This window comes from Oryzias melastigma, linkage group LG13 (genome assembly GCF_002922805.2).
Source record: "Oryzias melastigma strain HK-1 linkage group LG13, ASM292280v2, whole genome shotgun sequence".
NCBI classification, from domain to species: Eukaryota; Metazoa; Chordata; class Actinopteri; order Beloniformes; family Adrianichthyidae; genus Oryzias; species Oryzias melastigma.
Genome location: NC_050524.1, coordinates 11,267,050 through 11,281,749, shown reverse-complemented (window position 1 = coordinate 11,281,749; position 14,700 = coordinate 11,267,050). Strand labels below are relative to the sequence as shown.

At 38.3% G+C, this 14,700-nt stretch overlaps 3 protein-coding genes across 3 annotated transcripts in view; 2 read left to right on the top strand and 1 right to left on the bottom strand.

Moving 5' to 3' along the window:
* nxn (nucleoredoxin) overlaps positions 1-9,028 on the top strand; it is a 64,336-nt gene extending 55,308 nt beyond the window's left edge. The window contains exons 7-8 of the mRNA XM_024277308.2: positions 384-508; positions 7,994-9,028. Of these exons, the coding sequence (XP_024133076.1) occupies positions 384-508; positions 7,994-8,176 (308 nt within the window). The 3' untranslated portion in view covers positions 8,177-9,028. The remainder of the gene's footprint in view (positions 1-383; positions 509-7,993) is intronic.
* A 1,025-nt stretch (positions 9,029-10,053) lies between these two features.
* Positions 10,054-13,959, bottom strand: mrm3a (mitochondrial rRNA methyltransferase 3a). Its single transcript, XM_024277307.2, has 4 exons — positions 12,951-13,959; positions 11,703-11,947; positions 11,475-11,636; positions 10,054-11,400 (listed from the first exon to the last, which is right to left on the bottom strand). Exons 1-4 carry the CDS (start codon positions 13,313-13,315, stop codon positions 10,865-10,867), a joined length of 1,308 nt encoding a protein of 435 aa, XP_024133075.1. The 5' UTR covers positions 13,316-13,959; the 3' UTR covers positions 10,054-10,864.
* glod4 (glyoxalase domain containing 4) overlaps positions 13,778-14,700 on the top strand; it is a 3,876-nt gene continuing 2,953 nt past the window's right edge. The window contains exons 1-3 of the mRNA XM_024278049.2: positions 13,778-13,940; positions 14,142-14,191; positions 14,283-14,403. Of these exons, the coding sequence (XP_024133817.1) occupies positions 13,851-13,940; positions 14,142-14,191; positions 14,283-14,403 (261 nt within the window). The 5' untranslated portion in view covers positions 13,778-13,850. The remainder of the gene's footprint in view (positions 13,941-14,141; positions 14,192-14,282; positions 14,404-14,700) is intronic.

Sequence of the window (14,700 nt, the reverse complement as noted above, 5' to 3'; positions counted from 1 at the left end):
GTGAGGAGGCAGACGTTTCTAATGCGGCGCAGGCTCGCATGTGGTTCTGCTAAAATAAAGTGTGTGGAGCAAACTTTTGTGTTTAAAAAGTTGTGAGGGGATCTTTTTATACACTGACACTGAAGGTTTATGAACCGTTTCATAAACCCAAATCTAAGTAAAGTTCATGCAGAAATAAAAAGTTGGCAGCTGTAAAAAAATAATTAAAGAACTGGAGGATATACAGTGATGACGCTAAAATGTTTGAGCCAAAGAGGAAGTCCATTGAACAAGATGGAGACCATCTGTGTGCTTTATTTCATCTTTCTGCTCAAATGTCCTCTGCCTCTATCCGTCTTTTAAATATTCTGTCATCTCGTCGTTCTTTGTGTGATTTTCTTCAGACGCTGAAGAGGAAGGTGAGCTGGAGCCAGCCAAGGAGCTGATTCAACCAATCGCAGAGAAGCTCATGGCCAAGTACAAAGCCAAGGAGGAGGAGACGCCGCTCCTGTTTTTTGTGGCTGGAGAGGTGAGATAAGCTGCCTGAAGCAACTTAGAACAGCAATACGTAAATTTCATAAACATTTCTGATTTGTTTTGACATCTGCACAAAAATACCTCAAAAAACTTGAGTTAGTGACCCACTTTTCAAGGTTCCTGTGACTCGTCAGGGAAGCAGCAGATAAACAAAACTAGAATTTAAATGACAGGATTATTTTTTTTAAGTATTTGCTGCAGTTATTTGTTTCCCACTAATAATCTAAATGATAGTCCAATTTAAAAAAACTTAAACAGGAGTAAACCATTTAACAATGAGACATAACGATTTTATTGTTGATTTCTGGTTGGAGTTCAAAGATGATCCTGCTCTTCGATGCCTTGTGATGTAGAGCTTCATCTTCTCTGTTCCTGTGTGCCTGTCTCTTAGCCTGCATTATTTCCAGATCCTTGACTCACACTTTTAAATGTTGTGCACCTGGAAACATTTCCACTGTCTGAAGATTTAAAAAAGAAAGACTGAACGGTGAAGGGGGATCCATTTTAAGAAGCAGTTTAGTAAACTCCAATTCAAAAGTTAAAGAAGACATGAAGAAAAATTGAGTGAAAATGATGAGAAAATAATCTTTTGAGAGAAAAAAAAGAAACAACCTAACTTCAATTTTGAGTTAGATTAATTTTTGGCCAAAGTTATGAGCAGCAACATCAGTATTTTTAGTTTGTTTTCTACTGCTAGCTTTGGGTTTCAAACATCAGAGCAGTGATTCTTCTTTCTCTTAATGAAAAATCTGAAACATTAAAATGACAATCTTCATTTAAGTTTAAAGTCCCACTACAACTATGTTTTTTGTTCCCAGTGGTCTATTAATTAGGATTATGCCATCTTTAACCAAAATTAAAAAGCCTGTGTTGTTTATTAAGACATATTTTATTATAAATTTGTCTCTGGGTTCTGGGCAGGACTGGTGATGCGCAAGTAGTCCTACGCTGATATACACGCATTGTTTTGTTTACACGTTCTCCCGTTAGCTTCTAGTTTCTCACCTTAGCTAACATTAGCGTAGCAAAAAAAAAAATTGCAATCGATATCAGAGCTATCCAGGTGTAGAGTTTTGAGTCAGATGGCATATCAGAAGAGGAAAATAAAGACAATAATAGATCTATTTGGTCACAGTTTTTGTCTGCTCCTGATTCTTCACGATTTGAATGAAGGAATATTCAGAAATGCAGTTTTAATCTTAAATTCTGTCACAAGAACCTGTAAGAAATTCAATTTTTATCATGATGAAAATGGAAGATTTTACCGCAGTTGTACGTGTGGTTATTGTTTGATTAAGTGCCAGTATTTGTAAGGATGATTTAAATTACACGCACTCATGACATATGAGAGATACTCTCATACAGTGCCCTCTAATTTCCTTATTTCTAACAGTCTGGCTGCAAAAATTAGGCACGCAGGAGCATGCACTCATCATTTAAACGGCACTGACGGACTTCCTGCGCAGTGTACAGGGTTTGGGGTGGTTGGAAAAAAAAAGACAAATCCCTACGACACCCCTTCACCTACTTCACTTGAGTGTTCGCTATGACCTGTTTCCACTTAGAAAAAAATGTACATGAACATTTTTGCCCATGGGCTCACGGAACAATTTACAATAATAAAGTTTCATGTACACGCCCCATAGAGAGTCCATATAAGGACAGGTGTGACTGAGACATTAGGATTTGTAGGCCTCACATACAATTGTAAAATGTGTAAAGATAAAAAAAAAAATCCTGAGGAAAGGAATTTAAATTAAATATTTGTATTTGTTTTACTGTGTAAAAGCACAGGAAGGAAGATTTCTAGAATATGTTTAGCATGATGACGCCCCACCTATATTCACCTTTTACAGCTGCATCAACGGACGTCTTGTTGCTGAGTGCATAAAAACTGAGATTAGCTTCTTCTATCACTTTAAAATTGCACTTTCAAGACCATATTTAACTGTTTTTCTACTTCAAAGATGCTGAACTGAAATGACACATTTTGATTTTTACCTTATGTAGGGACGTTGGGTCAGAAACACATTTTGTGTCCCTGTCACCCCCCGACCCCTATGCTACGACTCCTCCCACATTAACCCCTTATCTCACGTTGGAAGTGTTCTGGAATCTCAGCAGACGTGGTTACCAGATTAACCACCTCCTCCCCGGGCTCCCCCCACCGTTATCCCTCCACCCTGTTGTCCAGGAGAGAGCGGCGCTGGTGTCCTGTGTCACTCGCTTAAATGGCGGGCTCGGGTTTCGGCCGCTGGGCTCACACATGTGCTGTCGCCCTCCCCGCCCCACCATCAACCTTGAAATGTCACATACGTCCACACCCACAGAAAGCTGAGCGTCGTCGTGATTCTGATTTGGGTCCGATGACTGTGTGCCACTGCGAAACTTATCTGCATCCTATTTTTTTTATCTCTTTTTAGCTGGATTTGCTTTGTTTGTTAGTGTAGCGCACACTGAAAGCCGTACTTATTCACATCCATGTCAGGCAGGTATGATTTCCCAGCAACAAATGCCATCAGGGCTTCCTTCCAGATTGGGTTCTCAGTCGGACATCCCTTCGCGTTTCAGGCATTCAGTGAAGCTTCCAGGCTCCGCGCCCGGACTCCTTCACCTTGGCCCGGTTTCGCCCCGGTTGTTGCACGCTTTGCTGCCAAACCAGCTGCCGGGTTTTCTGTGGCCATGAAACAACAGTTTCTCTGGGGAGGGATGGGCTGAGCTGACTGAAACAAGATCTTGGAAAAGAAAAAAAAATGAGCAAATGATTTATAAATCCTTGCATTTGTAGCACATGTAGTTGAGATTACAGTTACTAGATGCTTGTCTAAACAAATTTTTTGTTATTTTTAGGAAAAAATCTTACATTTCGTGCTTATCCTATCACCGTTTAACACAATAACCCCCATATTTTTAGCCTTTTGGCCTTTTCTGTGATAAGGATTGTAATTCCACTCGACTGTGTCCACGTGTAGCTGATTAAATCACCATGGGAATAATTGTGACATTCCTCTCTATCCCTTGGCTTTTCCTCGCCCGCCACCATGAGGTTCACACGAGCGCTTCTACATCAAAGGTTTCAGCAAGTCTTACGGGCTGCGGAGACATTTGATCCCCACATCAATGCTTCCCTGCAGATTTATCCTCCAGACTTTGGGGATCCAACTTTTTTTCTTCCTCGTGGTTCTGAGTTAAAGCAGTTTTTTCGACAAATGTTTTTTGAGAAATCTCAACTTCATGGGGTTTTGAATGTAATTAAAGGGTGACACAACAGGACAGTTGGAGGATGACTTCACTCTCAGTTCAGATTTGGAAAATGCGAGAGAAAAAAGGGGGGTGGGGCTTGGGAAGTGTAATCTGGATCTGTGATAGACGGAGACAGTGAGGTTAGAGTGAGGTAAATAAAGGATCTTTTTTTTGTTGTTGTCTCAAAGAAATGAAAAAACATATCATAAGGTTCAGGACGCCCAAGCAGGCTGCCTCCCCATTCCACAGCGGCTGTTTGTCTGCCGGCCACCCAGCTTTCCAAGGCCCAGTTTAGCTAGTAAGCGAGCTCCGTAGCTCTCTGCGTAGCGGGGCGACCTCTGCTGTTCTCGGCGTCACGGGGTGAGCTTCAACTCTCAGTGTCGAGCGTTCAAAGATGGACGGGGCTTTTACACTGAAGCTGCAGACCATGATGAGGAGAAACTCCTGAAATGACGTAGGACTTAAAGTTGACCAATCACAAAATGCAACTGTAATACCACTTTTCAACCTGCAGGGGGCAGCACACAGACAATTTTAGACCATAATTTCCAGAATCTAACACGTTTATTTTAAATAGTCAAAAATTTGGCAAGGACCAACAGACAGTATTTTTAAAGCCCCATTTCAAGAGATCAACAGACAAAAAAAATTGCAGTGTTTGGTTATCCTTCAAAGAAGATTTTGAAGTAATTAATTCAGGACAGAAGCTTTTATTTTTTCTGAAACTGTAGGAAAACCAATGTTAACTTGTGCAAAAACAAATAACTGGTTAAGTAGTGATTCAAAATCAGCCTCTGTGTTAAGAATGTTGTTTCTTGGTATACATTTGTGCTATCAATGTTAAATGTTTAAATCAGTCTGAACATCATAAATTGAGTATATTCTCTGAAATCCTGGAGGGATTTCATGTAGTTTTTTAAATGGGTTGATGATATTTGTATGTATTTACTTGTGATTAAGCATGAAAACGGATAAATATTCACACATATAATCTGTGTAACATAACCATATCCCTAACCCCGCCTTAATTAAGTGCAAAATGCCACTTCCTTTTAAATTTGCCTGTTTTTTCTCATTCACGTATCCAAGATGGATTTATTTATTTAGTAGCGGGTGATGTCCATTTGGCAGAGCCGTCTGTTTGACTGAATGATTGAGCGGGTTTGTTCCATCAGCTCATCAGACGTTGTTCGTGTGTCAAATGCCACAGTGCATCAATAATCAGGATGATGCTGATGTGGTCCAGCAGGTGAACACGTGGCGAGCCTTATTGCAGCTGTGTGCCAGTAGCTATAGACCCTTTGTTTCTTTTTTTTTTGGTTTAGGGCTGAGCTACAGAGGGTGGGGGCCTCCAGAATGGCTCACAAGCAGCAGCAGTTTACACAAAAAGACAAATGGTGCTGCCAAGATTACATCTTTTTATATCAGAGGGGCCTGAAAGGCCACAGTGACATATTGTGCAATTTATCCGTCTGTGGTTTCTATGCACTGCGTGCTCGGATGGTCTATAAGCTTGAAGCATTTTAAGAAGACAGTTTTTATCTAGAGTTTGAGAATAACGCAGGGTTTTGCTGGTACAGTCAGGATGCTTAGTGACAAGTTTTAAATGGTTAATCTTTGGTGATTTGCAGCGCAGTAAAATGGGCTCCACTCTGTTAGCTTGCACTAAATAAACACAACCCCGCTGCTCTTTTGTTGGCTCTTTTTGCAAAGTAGACCTCCTGGTATACTTATCCTTTCGGGGAAAGCTGCACTACCGAAGCCTTTTAATGAACATCTGTGCATTTTCATCTATTTTGCAAGAATAATAGCCGGCTTTCTGGGAGAACGGAGCTTGACTGAAAGGGTTGTTGAGCATCAAATGTAGCAGCAAATTCACCCACAGTCCCTCCACCATTGGCTTTGTTTTCACTAAACTCAAGCTGGCATCTAAATCAGCAACTAATGATGTTAACATTAGAGGAGCCGCTTCCATCAGAAGTAGGGCCCTTGGCTGCAGCGCCACCTCCTGGCCCTTATGTGGTAACTCCAGGATTAAGCGCTTAATCCTTTCCATATGAAACAGATTTTTTTTATATATCTTTGAGCCTCATTCTTGTTCAGCAACTGAGCTGAGGGGAAATCAGGTCCTGTGAATTTGAAAGTCAGGAGGAATTTTAGCTTTGATGACAATTGTTTGTTTTTCCAGCAAGGTTTTTTCAGCTGGATGTCTTTAAAAAGCTGAGCAAACCTCAATATATAAAAATATCGGCTGTTTAATAGACTAACATTTTACAGAGCATATCACATGAAATCTGTTGATCTTTGGGAAAGCAGGAAGAGCAGCTGCAGATGTTTAAAAGTTAAAAGAACTGTGCAAAAATATCAAATGAAATAACCTTGTAGAAGTGAAATAATATAAGTTTTCCTCTTCTCTCTGCTTTTCAAGTAGTAAATCAAACTCCATATTATTTAATCAATAAACACTATATTTAAAGGAAACCTATAATGTGATCTTAGTGTGTATTGTAGTGTATAGTGTGTATTTTATTCATCACCGCAAAAATCTCTATAACTATGAATATTTATATTGTTAATTTTGTCCTACGTTTATGTACATTTTTATTTGTTCTTTTAAATTAGAGAATTAATTACATTATTTCTGTCGTGAGTTTTTTTTATATATCTTTATTTAACCTTTTATTTAACCGGGGGGGTACAATACAATGAATGCTAAACAATAAGAACAGAGTTACAATGCTGATTAAATTACATATAAATTATTTGTGTGATTTTGTTGTAATGTCTATAAACAAATAAATTCCAGTCAAATCAATCAAATAAAGAACAAATTTTAAAAAAATATATACTTTTTTTAATTCTCACTGTCACTGGTACAATAAAGTTTAAAAAGTGCTTTGTGGTCTGTGCAACATTTATGCATCTGAACAACAATTTTTATCAAAAATTTACAGCAAACAATAATGAAATTAAATAAAAAGTAAATCATTTGGTCATTAAAAACATGCAAATATAATTATGCTGTTGCTAGGTTAAAAAAAAGGTCATAAGTCTTTAAAAAAATTATACATAATGTAAAATTGTTCAAACAAGAAAGAAATCTAATAAAAAAGCACGACAAGAGTACAGTTATTTAAAAAAAACACTATTGCACAGTTCATGCAACTTATGAGATTTCTTACTAACGCTTATATATAAAAAATAAATGTTGTGGTTTGGCAGCTGAGTTTTGTTTTGCATTTAAAAGTTTGGTTTGCTGAAGGACTGACTTCAAACCTTAAGCTGAACATGAGGAAAAGTGTGTTTCAATGCACTTTTTCATGGGTTTATCTCCTGCCTGCATATGCTATTCACACGCTTCAGTGAGAGAATAAGGATACCTCTGGACCCCCACCTGGTTGCTTTCCTTCTTTCAAGGCAGCGTGTGAAGAAGCTCTCTGGTTTTGAGCCGGCTGCCTTGCAGGACGGCGGCGAGGAGATGGGTTTCGCGGCCGTTTCAAAGGGCGTGCATTAATGTGGAAGGTGTCGGGCAGAGCTGCACTCTCTAAAGTAATCTCACGCTGGAGGTGTTCATAAAAGGAGCCCTGATTCTCTGAAGAAAGCCTTCAGAGAGAAACTGCCGTGTATGCTGGGTGTTCAGAAGCTGTGTCAGCATGGATGAGGATGAAGGGGGGGCTGTTTTTAAGTGTGGTCTTACTGAGCAGCAGGTCAGCTCTACTCTGCATCCAAATCTGTATTACAGGTTACTTTTGCAGGTACTTGGATATGGATTTTAAGAGTTGAAATTTTATTTTAATCCATTTTCATTATTATTATTTTTTTTTCTAGGGCTAAATTTGGAAACCAATTTTCAGATGAATGTCATGTAGGTCTGTTTGGGCTTTCTGACGCATCATTTTGCATACATATAAAAAATAAAAATTCAAAATCTGAGTCATTCAACCAAAACCACATAATGTGCTAAAAGCACCTTTTTCATTGGAGTGGATCTTTAAACTAATATTTTCAGTTAAATGCAAAGTTGCAAAGCTTGTCGTCTTGATGACAACTCACTGTTGTTAGCACTAATCTGACCCAAATTGATGCAATGATATAAAATTAGATTAAATTTTTTTGTTTTTAAAAACACACTTTTTTTTAAGTTAACTGAACGTAGGTTTAGTGTGGCTTTACATTTTTAAGTTATCAAAAATCCACGTCTTTGTTTTTTATTTCCCTTCTTTTTCCTCCACAGGACGACATGACGGACTCCCTGCGGGACTACACTAACCTCCCCGAGGCCGCCCCCCTCCTCACCATCCTGGACATGTCGGCCCGTGCCAAGTACGTCCGTGACGTGGAGGAGATCACGCCGTCCGTGGTGGAGCAGTTTGTCGGCGAGTTCCTGGCGGACAAGCTCAAACCGGAGCCCATCTAAAGCGACGTTCCGAGTGACGAACTGGACACGCAGCACGGGACTCGCTCATCATCCCGCCCTGGCCCGTTCAAACGCCTCACTTAACCCCTCCAGTGTTCTCCCCCTACGGACTGTTAAAGCAAAAGTCTCATTTTTACTGACGTTTTAAAACTTTTTTTAAACATGTTTCTCTTTTCATGGAGTCCTTTCTCTCTCCTGTGGTGCCTTGCATTAACTATAGACCCTACAGTAATATATATGAAGTTTTTTTTTCTTCTTTTGTACACTGTAGCATTTCTGAACTCTAGAAAACCCAGCGGACCTACTTGCTAAGCTCATTCTTTGCTTTCTTCTTTGTAAAAACCGCATAACTTTTAGCTTTTAAAAGATGCAAAACCAGAATAAAGTGCATTCTTACAGTAGTAATTCACAGTGCAGGTCATCTAAACCTAAATTTGGAAGTCTGTTTGAATACATCAGTACAACAGGAGCACGCAGTTAAAAAAAAAAAAAAAAAAATCTTTCTGCTTGCTTTCAATGGACCAGTAACCGATGTTTTTTTGTGTGCATCAAGATGCGAGTCGACGTCATCTCCAGGAAGGGGTTAATGGTGGTTTTCATCTTAGTCTTTATGAGGATTTTCTATGAAGGTCCCCTTATTTAAGAAAAAAAAAGGGCCAGGCTATTTCTGGAGAACTATTTTGAGAAGTGTTGAATGTATAAATCCTTATTTTCTGTTACTGCTGGCATGATTTCACATTCATTAAAAGAATTTCACTGGCAAGCACAAACGTTCTGTTCCATTAAACGAGACACCATCAGGACGATACTCATTCTCTGAAAGATAAAGTAAACTACTAATTTGTATTGAAAAAAAATTTTAAAAAAAGTTAAACAAATCATAAATATCAAAATCAGGGGTTACTTTTGATTTAGAAAATATAAAAGTCAAGTTTTACATTTTCTCATTGTTGGGGGGCCTTTAAAAGGGTTAAAAAGTTCAGTTAAATGTCATTGTGTGACTTCTGCACAATTCTATGGAGCTCCTAAAGTGACACAAAAAAGGAGATACTTCAGTGTATACTAGAAACAAATACTTTTTTTTGGTTCAATGTCATTTAAGGATCTCCATCCATTTTCTTTTTTTTTTTTTCAACCGTATGGTACTTTATTTTGAAAATACACACACGTCACTTTTTTTTTTAATCTGGTTATTGTATTTTAACAAACAACCACCACCAAACAAATTTGAATGTTTTGTAAAAGACAACTGAACAAAACAAACCAAAACTTCTTCATGTTTTCCTTTGAGTGATCTTTTATAGAAAGACAAAATGGTTTGTAGTACTCTGCATTCTTTATTTCTTTGTTAAATATTCTGAGAATTTAAATATATAAACGATTTAATTTTAAAGAATTGAAACATTTAATTTCTTATTCAAAACTCCTGGAATTGACAAAAGGTAAAACAGGGTTCCTACAAGTTTAAGTTCAATTTAAGACTTTGAATGATCTTTTTAAGGCCATGCATATCAAAAATGAAGACTGATTTCTCACCCTATTTCAGATTCTATTCATTTATTCCCATTTCAAATTGAGAAGTTTCAAACAGAAGACTTTTTAAGGAGTTATTTCTAAATTCATAAACTTGATGCTTTCAGATCCTACAAGAAGCCTGTAAAATAAATTTGAGCTCCTTCTGACTTTTCTGTTTCAATAGGAAACCACATCAGTTAGTGCTGCTTCCTAATTTGAACGATAAAGCGAATTTGAAAAATCATCAAATGTAGAACTAATTTCACCTTTTCCTGATGGATTTATCTTAATTTATTCTAATCTGAGACATTCACAAAGTTAATGAAACTCTAGTTTTGTCTGAAGGAGGAGTCTCAACAGGCTGTTTTCAAGGACGTGATTTATTAAAAAAAAACAAACAGTTTATTCCACACAATTCACCAGGAACTTCAAAAAAATGACAGTACTGTTTATGCATTTTGCCAAACTCTCCAAATAGTGTAAACAGCTTGAGGTTCCAACATCTTCATGCTTTCAAAATGTAAATTTACAAAACTGTATTCTAAGATTTGGTGAGGAGAATTTTAGATTTTTCCCTTATTAGCTGTTTTATACCAAAAAAAAAAAAATCTAAAATTTGACTAAACAGTCCTAATTTGAGAAAAATCAGCAGTGAAAAGGTATCGGTTAACTGAATGGCTATATGGTTACTTTATCATTGCTTATTTTTAAGTGGAAAGTAAGTAAATGTTTTTAGAAACAAAACCCTAATAAAAAAAATGTATTTAAGATTTTGAGTCTGCAGTCGATTCTGATGGATTTCTCATAATTAGCTTAAATTAACGTTCATGTTGCCCAGGGTGTTTTTTTAATCCCAATCCACAGAAGAAATTATTTGATTTCTAAGGTAATGCTTAAAAATGATGTATTGCAAGAGCTCAGATGATGAGCTGCTGTTATTTTTCTTAATCAAAATGCAAATATGGTTTTTGTTTGTTTTATGTTTAATTTTTTAATTTTTAGTTTTTAGACTATTTCTGTTTTTATAATAAAACTATGTAAAAAAATACCAAAAATGTTGTTAAATTCTATGGCAAAAACCATAATAAATAAGACAAAATACTTTAGCTAAGTAAAAATTTTCATTTTTGTTACAAACAGGTTTTATGACATTTAAAGCAAATATCCCAATAACTACCGCTGAGCTTTGGTTTTTCTTTTCTCTCCGGACGCCTGCTGCAGTTTTAACAGCTGTCTTCTTCCTTCAAACAAAAGGATGCTCGCCGCCATGGCGGAATTCAAACTGTCAACTCCAGGAACGACAGGAATGAAGAGCCTGAGCCCATCGGTTTTCTCCGCTAACCGGACTGCTTCCAGACTGAGCCCGTGTGTCTCACCGCCTATAACGAGAGCGGTGGGCGTCTGGGCCCAGTTCTCGTGGTACACTTTGGCGTCCACTCTGGGCAGTGACAGTCCTTCATCGTCTGAGTCGTATTCTTCATAGTGTATGTTTTTAGGATTAGGCTTTGTGCTGACCCAACCAAAGTCTCCTGCTTTGGAAGGCTGTTGTTGTTCCTTCTCAGAGCAGTTGTTGTCAGCTACATGGACGGTCACCGATGCCGGAAGATGGTTTTCGATGTCGTCCCACTCCAGGTTAGGATAGATGGGAAGCTTGAAGTGTGCACCCATTGCTGCACGCAGGACTTTTGGCTCCCAAGCATCCACACAGCCTGTTGACAAATACTAGATAAATCAGTAAAACCACGAGAAGAGTAAAATCTTTTCTTTGAAAATGTAGGCGTACCTTTAGTAAGAAGGATGCTGCTACAACCAGCAGCTGCAGCACACCTCAGCATTGTCCCAAGATTACCAGGATCCCGAATGTTGTCACAGATGAGAGAAAGTCCCACCGACTCACCTTTGTTTGCATAATTCAGCCGTGACGGGTCGGATCGGGAAAATATCGCTGCAGGACAAAGTTTCCAAGTTAGAATCAGCTCAGAATCTCTTTATCAATAGAACCGACCCATACCTATCACTCCTTGTGGTGCCACGACGTCCGACCAGAGTTTAATGTCCTCAAATTTGACTTTCACCAACGCGGCTCTTTTCAGCTTGTCCAAAGGCAGCTCTCGGAGCCGATCCACCGTGCTGAAGAACACCGTCTGCGGCAATGCTCCGGCGAGCAGAGCATCGCAGATTAAACGCCTGCCCTCCAGGAGGATTTTACCCTGGTGCTCCCGAAATGTCCTGGACCGAGCAACGGTCACCAGCCTCCTGCAGCATAAGCATGTGGAGAACAGTATTTCACTATTTAGAATTTATTGAAATTAAATAAAGCATAGATTACTTTAATTTGAAACATTCTGCTAGCTTTTTGCACTATTTTGGCATTTATTAAGATTGTTTGGGCTATTATGGAGTTTAACTAATATTTCAGCTACATGCTAGCTGTTTTTGGCTAATTTAGGCAATTTTTTCTTTGTTTGTTTTTCTTTTTTCGTTTGTTTTTTATGATATTTTGGAGTTTAGCTAATATTTCAGATGTATGCTAGCTGTTTTGGATAATTTAGCATTTTTTTTTTTTCAGTTTTTTAGGCTATTTTGGAATTTAACTAATGTTTCAGCTACCTGCTAGCTATTTTAGCTAGTTTTGGCCCAACAGCTCCCAGGATAGGCTCCAGCAATCCCGTGACCCCATAAAGGATATAGCGAGTGAATAAAAACAGATGGATTAAATTTTAGAACATACAAAATGCCCTCAACCCCTCCCATAAGTCAAAACATAAAATGACACATGATTAAAGCTCAAAGTGGCAATAAAAATGGAAACTGATAAGGAAAAATTAGAATTATTTTTGCCCCACACAGATAAAATGTTATTTGTTCACCAGTGCTGAGATCCTGGCAGTTCAGATGACATGCTCAGAGATGGTGGTAACAAAAACATGAAGAAGGGCACTCTTTGCACACACACCCATTCATTTAAAGCTGGGGTGAGCAGATCCTGACTTCAAAGGCTGGATGACTGCATGTTTTTCAGATATGATTGCCCTGATTACCTGGATCAGGTGTTTCCAGCCAGTTAGATAGAACAGAGTATGTTAGAAAACAAGCAGATGTGCAGCTTTTGGTCCCCGTGCCTGACTTAAAGTTTTCAACTGAAACCAGTGACTAACTTCAATGTTACCATCTGTCAAATTGAAAAACGAGGCATCCATCATTTTCCCCCATCTAAACATCTTCTTTCAAAGTGTGGAGATTGAGTTTGTTTACTCACGCCAGCCTTTTGTCTCCTTGAAAAGCCCTTTCAAAGCGCAGCCCATCGACTTGATCTTTCGTGTCAGCAGCCCGGGGATGCTGCACGGTCGAATATGCATCATCTTTTTTTCTGACATGATTCCTTGTCTCAGTTTGCTCCACTGCAGAGGTGACATTTGTCTTCCTCTGCGGCTTTACTGCAGTCTGATCGCCCTCTGAGGGCGACTTCACAACTTTACCCGTCTGTTGTTCTGGAAATAAAACATTGACCGGTTTCCTCCTCAGTCCGCGGACATACCGCTTTGGTTCCACCATAAAGCGACTGCTTTTTGAAAGAAGATGTTTGGGGAAAAGGTAAATCATGCTTCTCATGACCGCCGCCATCTTTCTTGCTCCCGTTTCTTCTTCTGTTATTTTTTTTTAATGTGTTTGGCTCGTTACACCCACCTAGTGCAAGATGACCGGTACTACTTAAACACAACATTTTACATTTCTAATCGGAAATGTCAAGAGCAAAATTCACAAATTTAGAGTTAGATAATATATGTTGTGCGCTACTGGAGGTTTTTTGTGGTTTACAGTTATTTGGATTTGTTTAAACTATTTTTGTGAATAGTCTCGCGAGAAAATGCGCTGCTGATGTTAGGCGATACCATTTATCGGAGAGAACAGGGGTGTTTACAAGCAATTATGAACATGTTTTTTCACACCTATTTTAAATTTAGTGCTTTCACCGACCTGAATTTGTATTTTCCTAGACTTTAATATCAATATATAATGTTAATAAACACAAATAAAAATGAATCCTACTACCCAACACATTTTGAGTTGGTATCTACTTACCAATCAAAATCAGAAAGCATCGATCATTCAGGATACTTCATCGCACAAAGAGACAGCCGTACATCTGTCAGTAAACATGGCTTTAAGGCGAGCTTTACATTTTGTTTTTAAAGTTGGAGACCGAACCAAGACAGCAACATTTTATCGAGAAGTGTTGGGCATGACGGTAATTTGTTTTTGCTGCATTTTTAGTTACAAATGATATGTCTGAAACAACTAGCTATTATCTAACGTTTGATGATATCAGTGCAATGGTAAATTATTGCACAACCTTAACTTTTCTTCCTGTCTTGTGCATATTCGTGAATATTTTCAAACATGCACTCACCTCAGGGAATGTTTTCCTTAAATGTTGTCATTAATTCAGATTTTAAGACATGAAGAGTTTGAGGAAGGCTGTAAAGCTACTTGCAACGGGTAAGTTATAAAAATATTGAGTTAATCTGTTTCTGTTGCGCAATTGATAATTTAATAACGCTAACTCTGCTTTTATCTATTTCCCCTTTAGCCCCTATGATGGGAAGTGGAGCAAGACAATGGTTGGCTATGGTCCAGAGGACAACCACTTTGTTGCTGAGCTGACATATAATTATGGAGTTGGAGAATACCAACTTGGGAATGACTTCTTGGTAGGTGAAAACATGTTATGATTGCACATCTTTATATGTGGATGTGTCATCGATTTACAACACCAGAAACCATATTTTCAACTCCTTGTGTAAAAAGTGAGACTTTTTTTTTATAAATGTACATTCAGATTTTAAATCAAGGTTTACGTTTTCCTAATTTCAAGGATTAATGAAACACATTTTTTGTTTTTTGTTTCATTTGTTTGTTTCCGGAGAGAGCTCGGAGTAGAGCCGCTTCTCCTCCGCATCGAGAGGAGCCAGTTGAGGTGGCTCGGGCATCTGATCCGGATGCCTCCG

Excerpts from the sequence above, each read along its gene's own strand:
- mrm3a (XM_024277307.2), bottom strand. The coding sequence starts at position 13,315 with ATGGCGGCGGTCATGAGAAGCATGATTTACCTTTTCCCCAAACATCTT. Across the intron at positions 11,637-11,702 it reads GGCACCACAAGGAGTGATAG|CGATATTTTCCCGATCCGAC; the intron begins GTATGGGTCGGT and ends TTTGTCCTGCAG. Across the intron at positions 11,401-11,474 it reads CAGCATCCTTCTTACTAAAG|GCTGTGTGGATGCTTGGGAG; the intron begins GTACGCCTACAT and ends ATTTGTCAACAG.